The 16,144-nt window shown below is 45.8% G+C and overlaps 1 protein-coding gene across 1 annotated transcript in view; it reads left to right on the top strand.

Annotated features, from left to right (window-relative positions):
- Positions 1-11,580, top strand: part of LOC144606753 (protein eva-1 homolog B-like) — a 58,263-nt gene extending 46,683 nt beyond the window's left edge. Inside the window, exons 2-3 of the mRNA XM_078423096.1 lie at positions 2,554-2,684; positions 5,726-11,580. Of these exons, the coding sequence (XP_078279222.1) occupies positions 2,618-2,684; positions 5,726-6,204 (546 nt within the window). The 5' untranslated portion in view covers positions 2,554-2,617 and the 3' untranslated portion in view covers positions 6,205-11,580. The remainder of the gene's footprint in view (positions 1-2,553; positions 2,685-5,725) is intronic.
- The last annotated feature ends 4,564 nt before the right edge of the window (positions 11,581-16,144 follow it).

Raw genomic sequence — 16,144 nt, 5'->3', positions numbered from 1 at the left:
GATTAAGTGGTTTTGTGTGATGGAAAATCAGGAAATGGATGGTTATTTAGGAATGTAATGCCCCTCCCCCGTGGTGCAGGGACCGTTAGTAACCCAACATTAAACTAACAAATTGTTGTTAAAACCCTATCCACTTCACTCATTTTATTTTGGCAGGCGATCCAAACATTTCTGTGGCTTGAAACTTAATCGATCGCCCTGAAGCAAGCAGAAAGTTATCAGTCAATGAGGGGCAGACAATAAATGTTGGCGACGTCTCTGTGAACAAATATATAGTCTAATCTCAAACCGAAGTGCAGCTTTTGAAACTGCCTGGAAATATCTGAGTACAATCCAAAAATGTGGTTTATATTAAGTGAGTGATGGCAACTCTGGGCTCATAAGATTAGGAGGGTCAGAACACATCTGGCTTTTCCAGAGTGGGAAAGGACGGACCTTAAGGATCTCTTCCCATTGATTCAGTGCTTCGTGTACCTAGCAACCTATCAATGCAAACACTTGGGGAACAGTGCAAGCAACAGATTGATCCTGTGGGTCTCAAAGCTTCCAGCTGCCTCAGCTCCCAGACTGGGAGTGTTCCGGCCGGGCCTCTTGTGATTAACATTGACCATGTGCAAAGTTTTGTTGACTTAAACTCTCCACGCAAGTACTCTCAACAAAAAAGTAAATCGGCACAAAAGGCCGTGCGTATTTTGCTCCATAATTACGCCGACCTCCTGGCCACACTGTACAACTCTCGAGAGCTTGCCCAGTGTCGGGTCGGGTCGGGTTACTGCACTCCTGGTGCGATTTTGGGCCTTGCGGAGGTGCCAAGCCCCTCGTTCCATCTCCAGTTTGTGCTGTGTGAACGAACGTATTTCACCAGAGGGACCGGTGACTCACTGCTCTTGGCTTCAGTGGTTGAAATCCCGATGGGGTCGGGGTCGGGGTCGGGGGGTGGGAGAAGCAAGAGTTGGCCTTGCAACAACCCTGCTACAAAACATGACTGTGTGGAGAACCATGGACCTGGAACCAGCGGCCCGCTGCCGAGAGCCCAGCGCCCGGGTTGCCAATCTTCTAGGTTGTTCTGGAGTTTCCAGACGGATTGGTCTCCTGGACGGTGTTGTGGGAGAAGGTCAGAGATAACATCCAAAAGCTTGTTCAGAAATTCAGCAGCATAAGGGGTTTTGACTCAGTGTTGTGCAATAGAAAATGCATTTCCTTTCCCACAGAGAAAAGCAATGACGACAATTTCTGGTTCAGTGACCGTAGAACAGTACAGCACAAGAACGGGCCCTTTGGACCACCATGTCCGTGTCAAACACCATGCCAAGTTAAACTAGTCCCCCTCTGCCTGCATGTGAACTATATCCCTCCTTTTAGGTCATTTTGCGTCCCCTGTGATCTGATTTTTTTTTCCAATCACACATGGATTGGAAAATAGAACATAAAAGCTAGTGGATAGAATGTAACTGCAGATGCTGGTTTACACCGAAGATAAGACACAAAATGCTGGAGTAACTCAGCGGGACAGGCAGCATCTCTGGATAGAAGGAATGGGTCGAGACCCTTCTTCAGACTGAGAGTCAGGGGAGAGGGAGACACAGAGATATGGAAGGGTAAGATGTGACAATGAGACATCAAAGGGGACGGAGCTCAGGGAAAATGTAGAATAGATCATTGTTAGCTAAGGGAAGGTGACAAAGATAAACATTTAATCAGGAGGACAGTCAGACTGGTCGGAGAACTAGGATGGGGCAGGGATGGAGAGAGAGGGAAAGCAAGGGTTACTTGAAGTCAGAGAAGTCAAATTTCGTACCGCTGAGTTGTAGGCTGCCCAAGCAAAATATGAGGTGCTGTTCCTCCAATTTGCGTTGGGCCTCACACTGAGTGGAGGAGGCCCAGAGGCTAGTGGAAGGGGTTGGCACTTGGGCCCCTTGATGCTTCTCTGACATTCAATGAGGTCGTGGCTGATTTTTTTTTTAGATTTAGATTTAGAGATACAGCGGGGAAACAGGCCCTTCGGCCCACCGAATCCGCGCCGCCCAGCGATCCCCACACATTAACACTATCCTACACACACTAGGGACAATTAAAAAAAAACATTTACCTAGTCAATTAACCTACATACCTGTACATCTTTGGAGTGTGGGAGGAAACCGATCTCGGAGAAAACCCACGCAGGTCACGGGGAGAACGTACAAACTCCGTACAGACGACGCCCGTAGTCAGGATCGAACCTGAGTCTCCAGCGCTGCATTCGCTGTAAGGCAGCAACTCTACCGCTGCGCCAGCGTGCCGCCCTTTAGATCTCTTCTCTCTGCACCATCCCCCTGCCTCACCCCCACAACCCTTGACTCCCAAGATCCATGGATCTCGGTTTTGACCATGAGAAGTGACTGAGTCTCCACAGTCTACTTGGGATAAGGCCTTATGGTGAGAAAAAAAAAAAATTGAGATGTCCTTGGTCCAAGGTCACCTTCTCAGATACTTGGACGTGTTCTCCCTATGTGAGCGATCTGGCTGTACACTGTGAAGGTGATAAGTAATTGAAGTACATGCTATTTTTTTCAGGTCTGCAGCCCAAGCATTTCCAGGATCAGAGGGGCTGGTGAGCCTGCCACCACTGCGTACATCAATGGATGCCCCGAAGGCAGAGACCAGCCTCATCACCAACAGCATACAAGCTTACATGCACATCACCTGTAAGTCACCACTCCTCATCTCCTCTCTACATCCAAGAGGTCACACCTCAGTCTCACTGCTCCAGCTGAATCTCCTGGTGTCTTGGGCAGCTGGGAACTTGACAAAGGAAATCTGAAGAAGGGTGTCGACCTCAAACGTCACATATTCCTTTTCTCCAGAGATGCTGCCTGACCTGTTGATTTACTCCAGATTTTTGTGTCTATCTTCGGTTTATACCAACATCAGTTCAGTCAATTTAGCTTATTGTCACGTGTAATGAGGTACAGTGAAAAGCCTTTGTTGCATGCTAACTAGTCGGTCAAAGACAATACATGATTACAATCGAGCCATTTACATGTATAGAAACATGATAAAGGAATAGGAAATATTGCTGTAGGAGTAGAGATTTAAAAGATTGCAGATCTACTTCTGTGGCTAGCACGCAAATAATCACCTGGGTTGGGCGCCATCTTGGAAGCATTCTTTGAGGTGTGAGGTCATTGAGTTATACATCATGGAAACAGGCCCTTCGGCCCAACCTTCCCACACCAACCAACGTGTCTCATCTACACTAGTCCCACCTGCCTGCGTTTGGCCCATATCCCACTAAACCTATCCTATCCATATACCTAAATGTTTCTTGAACATTGTCATGGTACTTGCCTCAACTACCCCCCTCAGCAGTTCACTCCATAGCCTCATAGCATCTGCAGTTCCTTCCTACACAAGGAACTAGAAACTTGAGTCAAAGTTCAAGTTTATTGTCATATATTCTGTCAATTCAACAATGAAATTTTAACGTGCATAGCATAATAGGTTCATAGACACAATGCAAGCAGATAAATATAATAATCAGAAATCCTATATATTAATAACTATAATAACATTGAACTAGTGTGAAGGGATGATCGATGGTCAGCATGAACTTCGTGGGCCGAAGGGCCTGTTTCCTTGCTGTAACTCTAATCTAAACTAATGCAAAAAAGTCTGCAGCGTAACTAAAAATACAGTCCATAGCAGTTCATAGTTGAGGTTAGTGGTGTGCTGTGATCAAGAACATGATGGACGTTGGTTAGAAGTTACTCTTGAACATGGTGGTCATGGTTTTCAGGTTCCTGTACCTTCTTCCCGATGGTAGGAGCAAAATGTGAGTGTGACCAGGGTGGTGTGAGTCTTTGATGATATTAGCTGCCTTTTTGAAAGTTAATACATATCATTACTTGGCCCCTAGCAGTCACACACACAGATATTGTAGATGTACACCATACATGCATATACATTTCACTGGGTACAGTAATGTTCATTTCTGACTTTTCACAGAGCATGATCCCTCAAATCAGGAAACCCAGCCGGCTGATGCTGGTGTAAGGCTGGGAGTTTGATGATAACCTTGAGAATGCAGCACTTCTCAGAAGCCTAGAGTCTGTGTTTAGTTTAGTTTAGTTGAGTTCAGATTGGGGTCTGGAGGTGGTTTTCATCTGATTACCCCAACACTCAGAAGCGAGGTGATTAACAACAGAATCAATCACAAGATCATATGTGGCACAGCAACTCTACTGCTGAGTCACTGTGCCGGCCCTCCCACATCCCAAAGACGTGTGGGTTTATAGAGTTAATTGGCCTCTGTACATTGCCCCCAGTGTGATGGGAGTGAATGCAAAAGTGGGATACCATAGAACTAGTGTAATCGATGAACTAGTGTAATCGATAGTCAGCACTGACTCGGTGGGCCGAAGGGCCCTGTTCCGTGCTGTATCTTTCAATCAATGTTATGGATTGTCTGGCCAGGGCTCTGTGGGTAATTGATTATTAAGAATGATTCGAATCATTCCCTCTTTTTCTCCATTGTGATTGGAAACCAAACAGAAAGGTCTTCACTGTGGAATAGGCAATGTCACTCTGACCAGATATTGCTTTATTCTGTCCCTTGGGTCATTCACGTAAAATATAAAGACACAAGGAACTGCAGACGTTGCAAAGTAAAAAGTGCTGGGGGAACTCAGCAGATCAGGCAACATCTGTGGTGGGATTGGACAATGATGGCGAGGAATAAAGGCAAGAGTAATAAAGTCAAGGGTAATTGTGGCAAGACTAGTGATGGCGAGAGTAGAGAAATAAAGGGGTTATGGTGGCAAGAGTAATGGTAACGGCAAGACTAATGGTGGCAAGGGTAATATAAAAGGGTAATATAGGCAAGAGTAATATAGGCAACAGTAATGGTGACAAGAGTAATGGTGGCAAGTAATATATTCAATAGTAATATAGGCAAGAGTAATATAGGCAAGAGTAATGGTGGCAAGAATAATGGTAGCAAGAATAATGATGGCAAGAGTAATATAGGCAACAGCAATGGTGACAAGAGTAATGGTGGCAAGAATAATGGTAGCAAGAATAATGATGGCAAGAGTAATATAGGCAAAAGTGATGATGGCAAGAGTATTAAAGACAAGAGTAATAAAGTGGTGTAATGGTGGCAAGTAATATATTCAAAAGTAATATAGGCAAGAGTAATATAGGCAAGAGTAGTGGTGGCAAGAATAATGGTAGCAAGAATAATGAAGGTAAGAGTAATATAGGCAAGAGTAATAAAGGCAAGAGTAATAAAGTGGTGTAATAGTGGCAAGTAATATATTCAAAAGTAATATAGGCAAGAGTAATATAGGCAAGAGTAATGGTGGCAAGAATAATGGTAGCAAGAATAATGATGGCACGAGTAATATAGGCAAAAGTGATGATGGCAAGAGTAATAAAGGCAAGAGTAATAAAGTCAAGAGTAATTGTGGCAAGACTAATGATAGCTAGAGTAGAGAAATAAAGGGGTTATGGTGGCAAGAGTAATATAGGCAAAAGTGATGATGGCAAGAGTAATAAAGGTATCAATTATAAGACTAGCCTGCAATGCAGCAAAGGTTTTTAGCTGATGAAGGCATCTCTGTGCCTCCAGCTAGTTTACACCGAGACGGATGGACTTTCACACGTCCTGCAGACTGGAGGTCCTTGTCATTTGTCCTTGCTGCTCTGAAGACTGAGCCTAACCTGTTGCGATGCTTTTGTCTTGCAGCTAACCCCGAGAAGGCAGCCCTGTACTTTATCACGGGCGTGTGCTTCGGGCTGATCCTGACTCTCTGCCTGCTGGTGATTCGCATCTCCTGCCACGCGCGCACGGAGGCTGCCGGCCCCGCCAGCAAGAGGGCGGAGGAGGGGAGCGAGGATGAGGACGAGGACGAGGACGAGGAGGAGGAGGAGGAGGAGGAGGAGGTGGTCAACAATGGGGGGTCGCCCACAGCCACGGACTTAGGCCAGGTCAACAACGGGCAGGCAGGGCACGCCAGCCCGGGAGTGAACGTCTTCACGTCTGCCGAGGAGCTGGAGCGGGCACAGCTGCTGGAGGAGAGGGAGCGCATCATCCGGGAGATCTGGCGCAGCGGGCAGCCCGATGTCCTTGGCAGCGGCTGGCACCAGTTCGAGATGGAGATGCTGCCCAACGGAGGGCAAAGGGAACATCGAACCTGGAGCCCAAACTCCCACGGGAAGTACTAAGAGGCAAGGAGGAAAGATACTGCTGATTGAGACGCAAAATGAAACTAATTATATTATTTAGTTCTGGACATATGGTAAACACATAACCAAAGATGAGTAATTGAAGCATTTGAACCAAGAGTATGGGATTACCCGTATCAAAAAACACAGTGGAAGGAAAGTATTACGAAGCAATTGGATCAGGCCCAGGGGTTCTCTTGGCCTTGCAAGGAGCTGCTGCTGGAGTTATTAACAGCACTGCCATTACTTATAGGCAACTGAGGACCATTCCACAGGGAGATGTGATGAAGAATCAACGCATTCTCGAAGAAAATCCAAGCCTGTTTGAAATCTCTGACTTCAGATGTCAACAATCCCAATGGTTTCAGAGAGGAAAATGATCCGATTACTGACCAGACTTTCTCCGATTCATTCTGGGTTTAATTCTGTCTCGGGATGGCCATTGATTCGGGAGGCAATGTTAATCACCTTCCTTGAACCGCGTTAATCACACCGAGACTGGGACCACATCAATTGTCTTCAGACCAATATCTTTTGTATGTTCAAAAACAATATTTTCTGTCGAGCTCTTAACAGCTTGATGTTTTAGGCGGGAGAACTTTTGCAATGATCTGGATTCGTTTCCAGAGACTTATTGTTAGGTGCTTGAATTCTTTAAGAATTGCACTTGAAGAAGTGAACAATGGTACGACTTCAATAGCTTTGCCCAGAGGTGGGACCAGCGTGTTATATGTTGCTTATCTGTATAGTCCAGCATCTTACTTGGTGACATTTCTATATGTGTGTTGCCAATATAGTCAGTGCTTTACATGTGATTGTGAGTTAAATGTGACCTACTTACAAAGATGACATTGCCATGTTAGAAGTGCCTTTGTAATGATTGATCTCTGTGTGTTGTAGGCAAAAGATGCCTCACTTCATATTTTATTTCTTTGGTCAGTAGCAGAGTTAGAAAATGTATCCATTGGGTCAAATTCATTATTCCTTGCTTTGTGCCCCATTGTAAATTCAGTGTGTGAGAGAGAATGATAGCGATCAAGAGGGCGGTACGGCGGCACAGCGGTAGAGTTGCTGCCTTACAGCGCCAGAGACACGGGTTCGATCCTGACTGTGGGTGCTGTCTGTACGGAGTTTGTATGTTCTCCCTGTGACCTGTGTATGGGTTTTCTCCAGGTGCTCCGGTTTTCTCCCACACTCCAAAGACGTACTGGTTGGTTGGTTAATTGGCTTTGGTAAAATTGTAAATTGTCCCTAGAGTGTGTTAGGGTCTGGAGAAGTAGTTGTGCCACCCAGTGTAACTGACAAGAATACTGACTGAGGTTGTTACTCATGAAACCGAGTGCACACAGGCTACAACAAGTGGCTGGTGACCCACTTTCACAGTGGGTCACCACTGGGTACTTGGGCAGGGGAATGGAAGAGAAACTCTTACCTGATCAATGCACTTCCAGTAAAGTCACTCTCCTCATGTGAAACAACAGAACTACCAGTTGGAACATGCCCACCTCATGGTGATTTAACTACCTTTTCAGTCTTGTTTTTGGCTCTGGATTTCAGAGGTCATTCACAACGCTGGGACTGCTCGAACAGACAGTAAGCCAAATCTGCTATCTGCAAAGGAGACGGATTTTACGTTAAATCTGCCCATGACATGTGCGTCGATAAGGGCGGCACAGTGGCGCAGCGGGTAGAGCTGCTGCCTCACAGTGCCAGAGACACAGTCAGGTTCGATCCTGACCTCAGGTGCAGTCCGTGTGGAGTTTGCACGTTGTTCCTGTGACCGCATGAGTTTCCTTTAGATGCTTCGGTTTTCTCCCACATCCCAAAGGCCACATCCCAAAGTTGGGGTCCCAAACCCCAAAGCTTTTGTAGGTTAATTGGCCTCTGTAAACTGCCTCCAGTGTGTGGGGAGTGGATGAAAAAATGGGATAACACAGAACTAGTTAACATAGAACATAGAAGACAGTGTAAGAATTTCACTGTGCAATGCAGACGTGGCAATAAAGAACCATTGAACTAGTGTGAACAGGTCTGTCAGCCTGGGGTCGGTGGTCTGATGAGCCTGTTTCTAAGCTGTATCTCTAAACGAAAACTAAATAGGATAGCTGCAGCGTGAAATGATGAAATTTTGTAAGGGGAATGCGGAGAGGTAATGCAAATTAATAGTAAAAGAATAATGGAGATACGTCGAAAATAGAAGAGATAATGCTTAGAAATGTCATAAACTAAGATCCTTGATCACAATAAGTTTTTTTCAGACATAGCCCAATCCTAGGCCTGCACTGTGGAGAGCAGTAAGTCTGTACAAGCCAGTCAGGGAGGTTTATTCATGCAATTCTCTGGGTTAGAAGCTTCAGTCAGGTGACCAGACTGGAGAGGCGGTAATTGGAGCAAAGAGGGTCAATAGAAGATTTAATCGAAGTGGTCAAAATGACAAAGAGTTTATTAGAGTGGTTAAGTACAAACTGAGGATAGATAAAAGTGCTGGAATAACTCAATGGATCAGGCAGCATCTCTGGAAAAAGAGGATGGGTGACGTTTCATGTTGGGACCCCTCTTCAGATGAATGAGTCTGTAGAGGTGTCCCGACCGGAAACATCACCAATTATTTTTCTCCGGAGATGCGGCCTAACTTGCTGAGTTATTCCAGCATTTTCTATCTATCTTTGGTATAAAAAAGGTATCTGCAGTTCTTTGTTTCTCCATTAAGTACAAACTGACTTCAGTGGCAAAAGATCATAGAACTTAAGATAGTTGCCATAGCGACCAGAGGTGAGGTGAGAATTTTAGTTTTACGCTGTGACTTGTAATGTGGAACCTCAGTCTGAAAGTTGGAAGTAGATTCAATAAGAACTTTGAAAAAGGAAATGGATGTGCACATACGGGGAATTCGAGCTCTGTAGAGAGCGCGGGGATGTGGGATTAGGAGCTGGCAGTGACATGGTGGCCAAAAGAGTTTGGGGTCACATCGTTCCAGAGGTCAGTTCTAGATGGACTGGCATTTTCCCAGTCCCTATGCTCACCAGACAGACAGCAGATTCAGACAGCTGATCCTCACAGTTGGTGTGTTCCATGGTACCTGCCCACATAATGTCTGACCAGCCTCGACAGAAAGCTTTGCCAGCTGTCAAAGGTGTCATGGGTTTTAATACCTCTAAATATCTCTGACATTCAGAGATAAATTAATTAAATAAAAACTAAAGTAATTACAAAATTGGTTTGGGGACAGCTCTGTCCAAGACCACATGAAATTGCAGAGAGATGAGCATGTGGCTCAGTCCATCATGCAGACCAGACTTTCCACCATTGAGTCCATATACACTTCATACTGCCTCAGGAAAGCAGCCAACATAATCAAAGACTTGCCCAAGCCTGGTCCCTCCTCCCCGCTCCTGTCTGGCAGAAGGTACGGAAGCTTGAAAGCACTCATCACCAGACTCAGGAACAGCTTCGTCTCCTCTGTTATCAGGTTTCTGAACAGTCCTTCCATAAGCTAGGGTACTGCCCGATTCACCTCTGCCTTATCGTGGACTTGGTACTTTGTCTATGGGATTGTTGCTCTGCAATGCTGAGAACTGTATTCTGCACTCTCTATCTTCCCCTTCGCTCGGCCTATTGTACTTGTGTTTGACTTCATTGTATTTATGTATGGCGTTATCTGATCTGATTGGATAATATACAAAACAAAGCTTTTCGCTGTACCTCGGTACACATGACAATAATAAGCCTAAACCACAAATAATTTTAAAGCAATAAAGTTGACCTTTTGCTTTGTGGCCACACAGGCCAAGAATGAAACTAATGGAATCTCTGAGCCTGACCTTGCTGCTGAATTCTGTTCCAAGTTCTGGAGTGGGGACGGTGTCTAACCTGAACCAACCCTGCCTTGGCGCAGTTTATTGGGGTTTTGTTTGAGGGAACATTACTCCCTTTCTGTATCTCATCGCAACAGGAAGAAATGAAACAGTGCTTGATTAACTTAGCAGGTCAAGCAGCATCTGTGGAGGAAATGGACAGGTGATGTTTAGGTCCCTTTCACCAATATTCACAATATTGCCTCCATGGATGCTGCCTGACCAGTGGAGCTACTCCAGCACTTTGTGGTTTACACAAGCATCTGCAGTTCCTTGTGTCTCCAGGCAGGCACGGGAGATGGCCACACCATTCAGATAAGACCACATTCAATAAGATCATGTTTGATCTTGTCCATTCTCCTGTCCAATCTAGAATAATTGGAAATTCCCTCATCCGCCATCGCTAACACCTCACCACAATGAGCACATCTTGCATCTCCATCCCACTGTTGATTATTTTACACGTAGACCCTCTTTAGTTGTAGACAGTCATCAGAGTCCTTCTGGGGAACAAGATTATAAACCTTGTCCCTTTTGATAACGTTGCAACATCCTTCATCAATAAGGAGCATTGATGGGATGCCCAGGTCACTATTGGAATATTCTGTGTCGCAAGACATGTCCTGGCTCAACATTACCATCACCAATGCTTATAGACACAGAACAGTGCAGCACAGAAGCAGGTCCTGCAGCCCACAATGTCGTAAGGTCATAGAAGGGATATTTGGCCCATCAGGTCTACTCCACCATTCAGTCATGGCTGATCTAGCTCTCCCTCCTAACCCCATTCTCCCGCTGTCTGTGCTGAACATGATGCCAAGACCAAATCTTAACAGCCTGTACTTAATGACTCCATTTCCTGCATATCCATGTGCCCATCCAAAGCCCGCTAAATGCCTCCATCATGTCTGCTTCCACCACTACCCCTGCCAGCGCGTTCCAGACACTCCCCAGTCTCTGTGTAAATATAACTTATCACTCACATCTCTTTTAAACATTGCTCCTCTCACCTTAAAGCGATGCCCTTTAGTAATTTGCCATTTCGACTCTGGGGAAAAAGGCTCTGACTGTCTTGCCGATGTCTGCCTGTCATAATTTTATATATTTCTATCAGATCTCCCCTCAACCTCTGGCAATCCAGAGAAAACAATCCGAGTCTATCCATCCTCACCTTGTAACTAATATCCCCCAATCCAGGGGATATCATAGGTGTTATAAAACACTTGTACCATTGCAGTATGTCTCAAGGAACTTCACAAGAACGGTTATTCAGCACGATTTCACTTAGTAAGAAACAGAAGGCTAGCTTAATGAAACACCTAAGTACGCAGACAGAAGATTGAGACTGTTTCCCCCATTGTTACAAGGTGTTTTTGGCTCAATTGCCCAATGGTAGGTCGAACACAAAGTGCTGGAGTAACAGCGTATCAGGCTGTATCTCCGGAGGATAGAGATGGGCGGTGTTTTAGGTCGGGACATTTCTTCAGACTGATTGTAGTAGGGAGAGAAAGCTGGAAGAGAATTGGGGGATGGGGTGGGGTGGGGGGGGGGGGGGGGGAACAATGGTGGAAGAGGAAGTAGTCATAATCTGCCCGGTTGTTGATTAATTGTCAATACCACGTTGAATTTGGGTGTGTTTCCGTTATGACTGATAATAGAATGGCAATAGTTCACCGGTTTATCCTGGGTGCTAAACCCTAAAGACTTGATTAAAATGAGGTCGAAGGATGTGCACACAAACGCATCGATTGGTTCAACCTTCCTTTCCACCAAGAAGGAGAATGATTATTAACACCCAGGTTGCAATTTAATAACTCTCATTTCAAATGTTGCTTCAGCTCATATTTTGTTTTGCTTAATAATAAAAAAAAAAATTAAATTAGGTCAAATTGACTCTGTATCTGTCAAATTAAAAACAGAAAGTTCTGGAAAAAATGCTCTTATTTTTATGTGTGTGTGGAGTTGCCGGGCGTTGTTCTGACGAATGAATGCAGGCCTGGGAGAGTTCTCTCCAAGAATGGGAAGGCCAGGTGGGGCAAGAGTGTGTGGGAACGGCTCAGATTCCTCCAGAGGGCAATCTATGATGGAAGCCAGAGGGACCCTCAATCCTTCAAGGCAGTCACACTTCATAGAGAGTCATAGAGTGATACAGTGTGGAAACAAGCCCTTCGGCCCAACTTGCCCACACCAGCCAACAATGTCCCAGCTACACTAGTCCCACTTGCCTGTGCTTGCTCCATATCCCTCCACACCCGCCCGATCCATGTACCTGTCCAACTGTTTCTTAAATGATGGGATAGTCCCAGCCTCAACTACCTCCTCTGGCAGGTTGCTCCATACACCCACCACCCTTTGTGCGAAAAAGTTACCCCTCGGATTCCTATTAAATCTTTTCCCCTTCACCTTGAACCTATGTCCTCTGGTCCTCGATTCCCCTACTCTGGGCAAGAGACTCGATCTATTCCTCTCATGACTTTGTACACCTGTACCACAACCCCATTTGTTTTATTGCTAATTCATACTCCAGGATCCGGGCTCTCCACCAAGGCCAGCATTAGTTGTGCATCCCTAACCGCCCTTAAAACAGAGGACGGTGGGTTTTAGTTTAGTTCGGAGATACGGTGTGGAAATAGGCTCTTCTGCCCATCGAGTCTGTGCTGCCCATCGTTAGCACCAGTTCCAGCCAGTTAACCAACGTTTCTGGGACTTAACTGGAGCAACCTGAGGAAGTACACGTGGTCACAAGCAGGACGTGCAAACTCCACGCAGACAGCACTCAAGGTCAGGATGGAACCCGGGTCTCCGGCGCCGTGTGCCAGCGGCTCTACCAACTGCACCACAGTGCCGTCATAAGTGGATACCATATGTGGATTAACGAAAAGAACAGTTTGGATAAAGAATATAAGGTTTGCTTGAAGAGGGTTATTGAACCTGACATGTTTCTACACCAGTCCTCTCATTTGTGACCTTTGTCTCCAATGTCTCTTTGTAGTAATTCTGCAGCCAGCCCAGTGGGTTCTGAACTCTGCGCTCCATTATGAGGCTAGTAATTAAACCACTGAACCATCATCCTGTTGCCACACTCTCACACTCTCTGAATCCCTAATCCAATTAATATGGGCAGCACAATGGCGTAGCTGGTGGACCTGCTGCCTCACAGCGCCAGAGACCCGGGTTTGATTCTGACCTCGGGTGCTGTCTGTGTGGAGTTTGCATGTTCTCCCTGTGACCGTGCGGGTTTCCTCTGGGTGCTCCGGTTTCCTCCCACGTTCGAAAGACATGCGGGTTTGTAGGTTAATCGATCCTGCAGATTGCCCCTCGTGTGTAGGGAGTGGTTGTGAAAGTGGGATAACACAGAACTAGTGTGAATGTGTGATTGATGGTCAGTGTGGACTCTGTGGGCTGCAGTCTGTTTCCATGCTGTGTTGATCAACTAAACTCAATTGTTTCCCATCCATTCTGGGTCAACAGCAGTTCATTATTGGCTACCGGGCATACTTAACTAAATCATTCAGAAGGCCCTTGAGACCCCTGGTATCCAAAGGTCATGGGTGAGGGTGGGAGGAGGGAAGTATTGCAAATCCCCATTAGCGCAGTGTGGGAAAAGTTCCTTGCAATCGTTTCAGTTTTATTTTAAAGTTATCAAGTGGTGAAAATAGTTTGCCTGTCAAATCCTCTTAATGATTTAAACCCTTTCTGATTTTTTTAATCTCAAGGAAATAATAGCAAGTTTTTGTACTGGGATCGATGGGATGTGGTTAAGTGGTTTAATACTTACCCTACAGCACAGGTATTACTGAACGAGACAAGGCTGGGGCTTTGACTTCTGCATGTGGAAACTTGCTTTTACCAATTGGCAGTGTGGTGACCATTCATCAATTGGTTCTGTGGCACGGTGGCGCAGCTGGTAGAGCGGCTGCCTCACTGCTTCAGGGACCCGGGTTCGATCCTCACCTCGGGTGCTGTCTGTGCGGAGTCCGGACGTTCTCACAGTGACCTCATGAGATTCCGCCGGGTGCTCCAGTCTCCTCCCACATCCCAGAGGCGTGCAGGTTTTTTTTGGTTAATTAGCTTCTATAAATTCCCCCTAGTGTGCAGGGAGTGGATGTGAAAGTGGGATCACTTAGAACTAGTGTGAACGGGTGACCGATGGTCAGCATGGACTCGATGGACCGAAGGGGCTGTTTTCATGCTGTATCTCTGAACTAAACTTCACCCAGAATCAGACTCTGTGACCAGAAGAGCAACAGGATCCGGCAAACCATAACAAATGGAAATTCCCACAGGAACTTACTGATGCCGACCGCAGATGCCATGACATTTGATTTCCTTGGCCCCTTTATCATATGATGAGGAAGGCTCATTTACTAATGTGTTTTGCAAAATAACACGAAGAAAACAATTCATATTTCGCAGCAGACTCGTGTTGAACACAGAGCACAGAACAAGGACAGGCCCTTTGACACAAAATGTACGTGCCAAACAGATTGCCATGACCAACTTGCTTCCGCCTGTACGTGATCTGTACCCCTCCATTCCCTGCATACCAGGTGCTTATCCAAAAATCTCTTAAAAGCCACTATCGCATCTGCCTCCACCACCTCACGCCGGCAGCAAGTTCCAGGGACCCCTCTGTGTAAAATACTTTCCCCGCAGATCTACTTTAAACTTTGCCCCTCTCTCCTTAAAGCTATGCCCTCCGGTCTTTGGCATTTCAATCTTGGGAACAAGGTTCTGACTGCCTACCTTATCGATGCCTCTCAACGTTTTATATACTTCTATCAGGTCTCCCCCACAACCTAAAGAGAAAACAACCCAGGACTGTCTAACCTCATGATGGTAGCTAATGCCCTCTAATCCAGGCATCATCCTGGTAATCCTCCACTGCACCCTCTCCAAAACTTCCACATCCTTCCTGGAATGGGATGACCAGAACTGCACGCAATACTCCAAATGCGGCCTATCCAAAGCAATGTAAAAATGCATCCTGACTTCCTGACTGTTATACTCATTGCCCTGACTAATGAAGGTAAGCAAACCATATGCCTTCTCCATCACTATATCTACTTGTGTTGCTATTTTCAGGGTGTTATGGATACCAAGATCCCTCTGCATATCAATGCTTTGGTTATGACTGAGCTTAATGCAACTCAAACAAAGCAGCCTAATGTTCAGCATTAATGTACTGTGCCTTTAAGAAACCACTGATCTTGCGATCGTTCCAGAATTCCCAGAGCCTCTGGTTTAAAAGATTAAGGGCATGTTAACTTGTTGGCAGGCGAATACTAGATTTGATCTAATTGCTAGCTGGCTCTCAGCCAGACCCGTGTCACTTGCATTGGCAATCCTTCCTGGAAACCTAATCCAAAATTAGCACCATCCTTCAAACTAAGGCAGATCTGGTGGAGCACGTTCAATGTGGAAAGTGTCCCTGCTAGTGCGGGAGTGAAAATGCGACTCGAGGACTGTAATGATCTACGCTAATCTGTGATTCTATCATTGGGGTCAAAAGAGGGGTAATTCTCTTTGGGGGGTATTGCTGGCGGTGAGCAATCATGATGTCCAAAATCACAATAGGTTGTAATAGGAGGTAACAGAAGCAGTTTCCATTGTCCAGGCTGGGAGGGAGATGTGGGGCGTGAGTGATGGAGGTGGGCACAAAATGCTGGACTAACTCAGTGGGTCAGGCAACATCTCGGGAGAGAAGGAAAGCGTGACGTCTCGGGTCGAGACGCTTCTGAGGTGGGTTGCTGGAGTTTGGCTGCCAGAGGGGACAGATTAATGGAAATTTCAAAAATAATCAGAAAGGAAAAAGACGATAGACACAAAGTGCTGGAGTATCTCAGCGTGTCAGGAGGGAAAAGGATAGGTGATGTTTTGGATCGGGACCCTTCCTCAGAACTTCTACACAGATGGGAAAGAGGGTTTATTTAACACTTATTGTGAACATATTGCTGAAAGCGTGATGGAAGCAAGTTCAAGAATGACATTGATAGGGATTTGATCTGGATGGGCAAGGATGTGGGCCTAACACGGACAAATGGAACTAGCTCAAATGGGGCATCTTGCATGAGATGGGCAGAAGG

The sequence above is a fragment of the Rhinoraja longicauda genome, chromosome 27 (genome assembly GCF_053455715.1).
Source record: "Rhinoraja longicauda isolate Sanriku21f chromosome 27, sRhiLon1.1, whole genome shotgun sequence".
NCBI classification, from domain to species: Eukaryota; Metazoa; Chordata; class Chondrichthyes; order Rajiformes; family Arhynchobatidae; genus Rhinoraja; species Rhinoraja longicauda.
The sequence above is the reverse complement of the archived record's forward strand: the minus strand, read 5'-3'. Positions and strand labels throughout refer to the sequence as shown.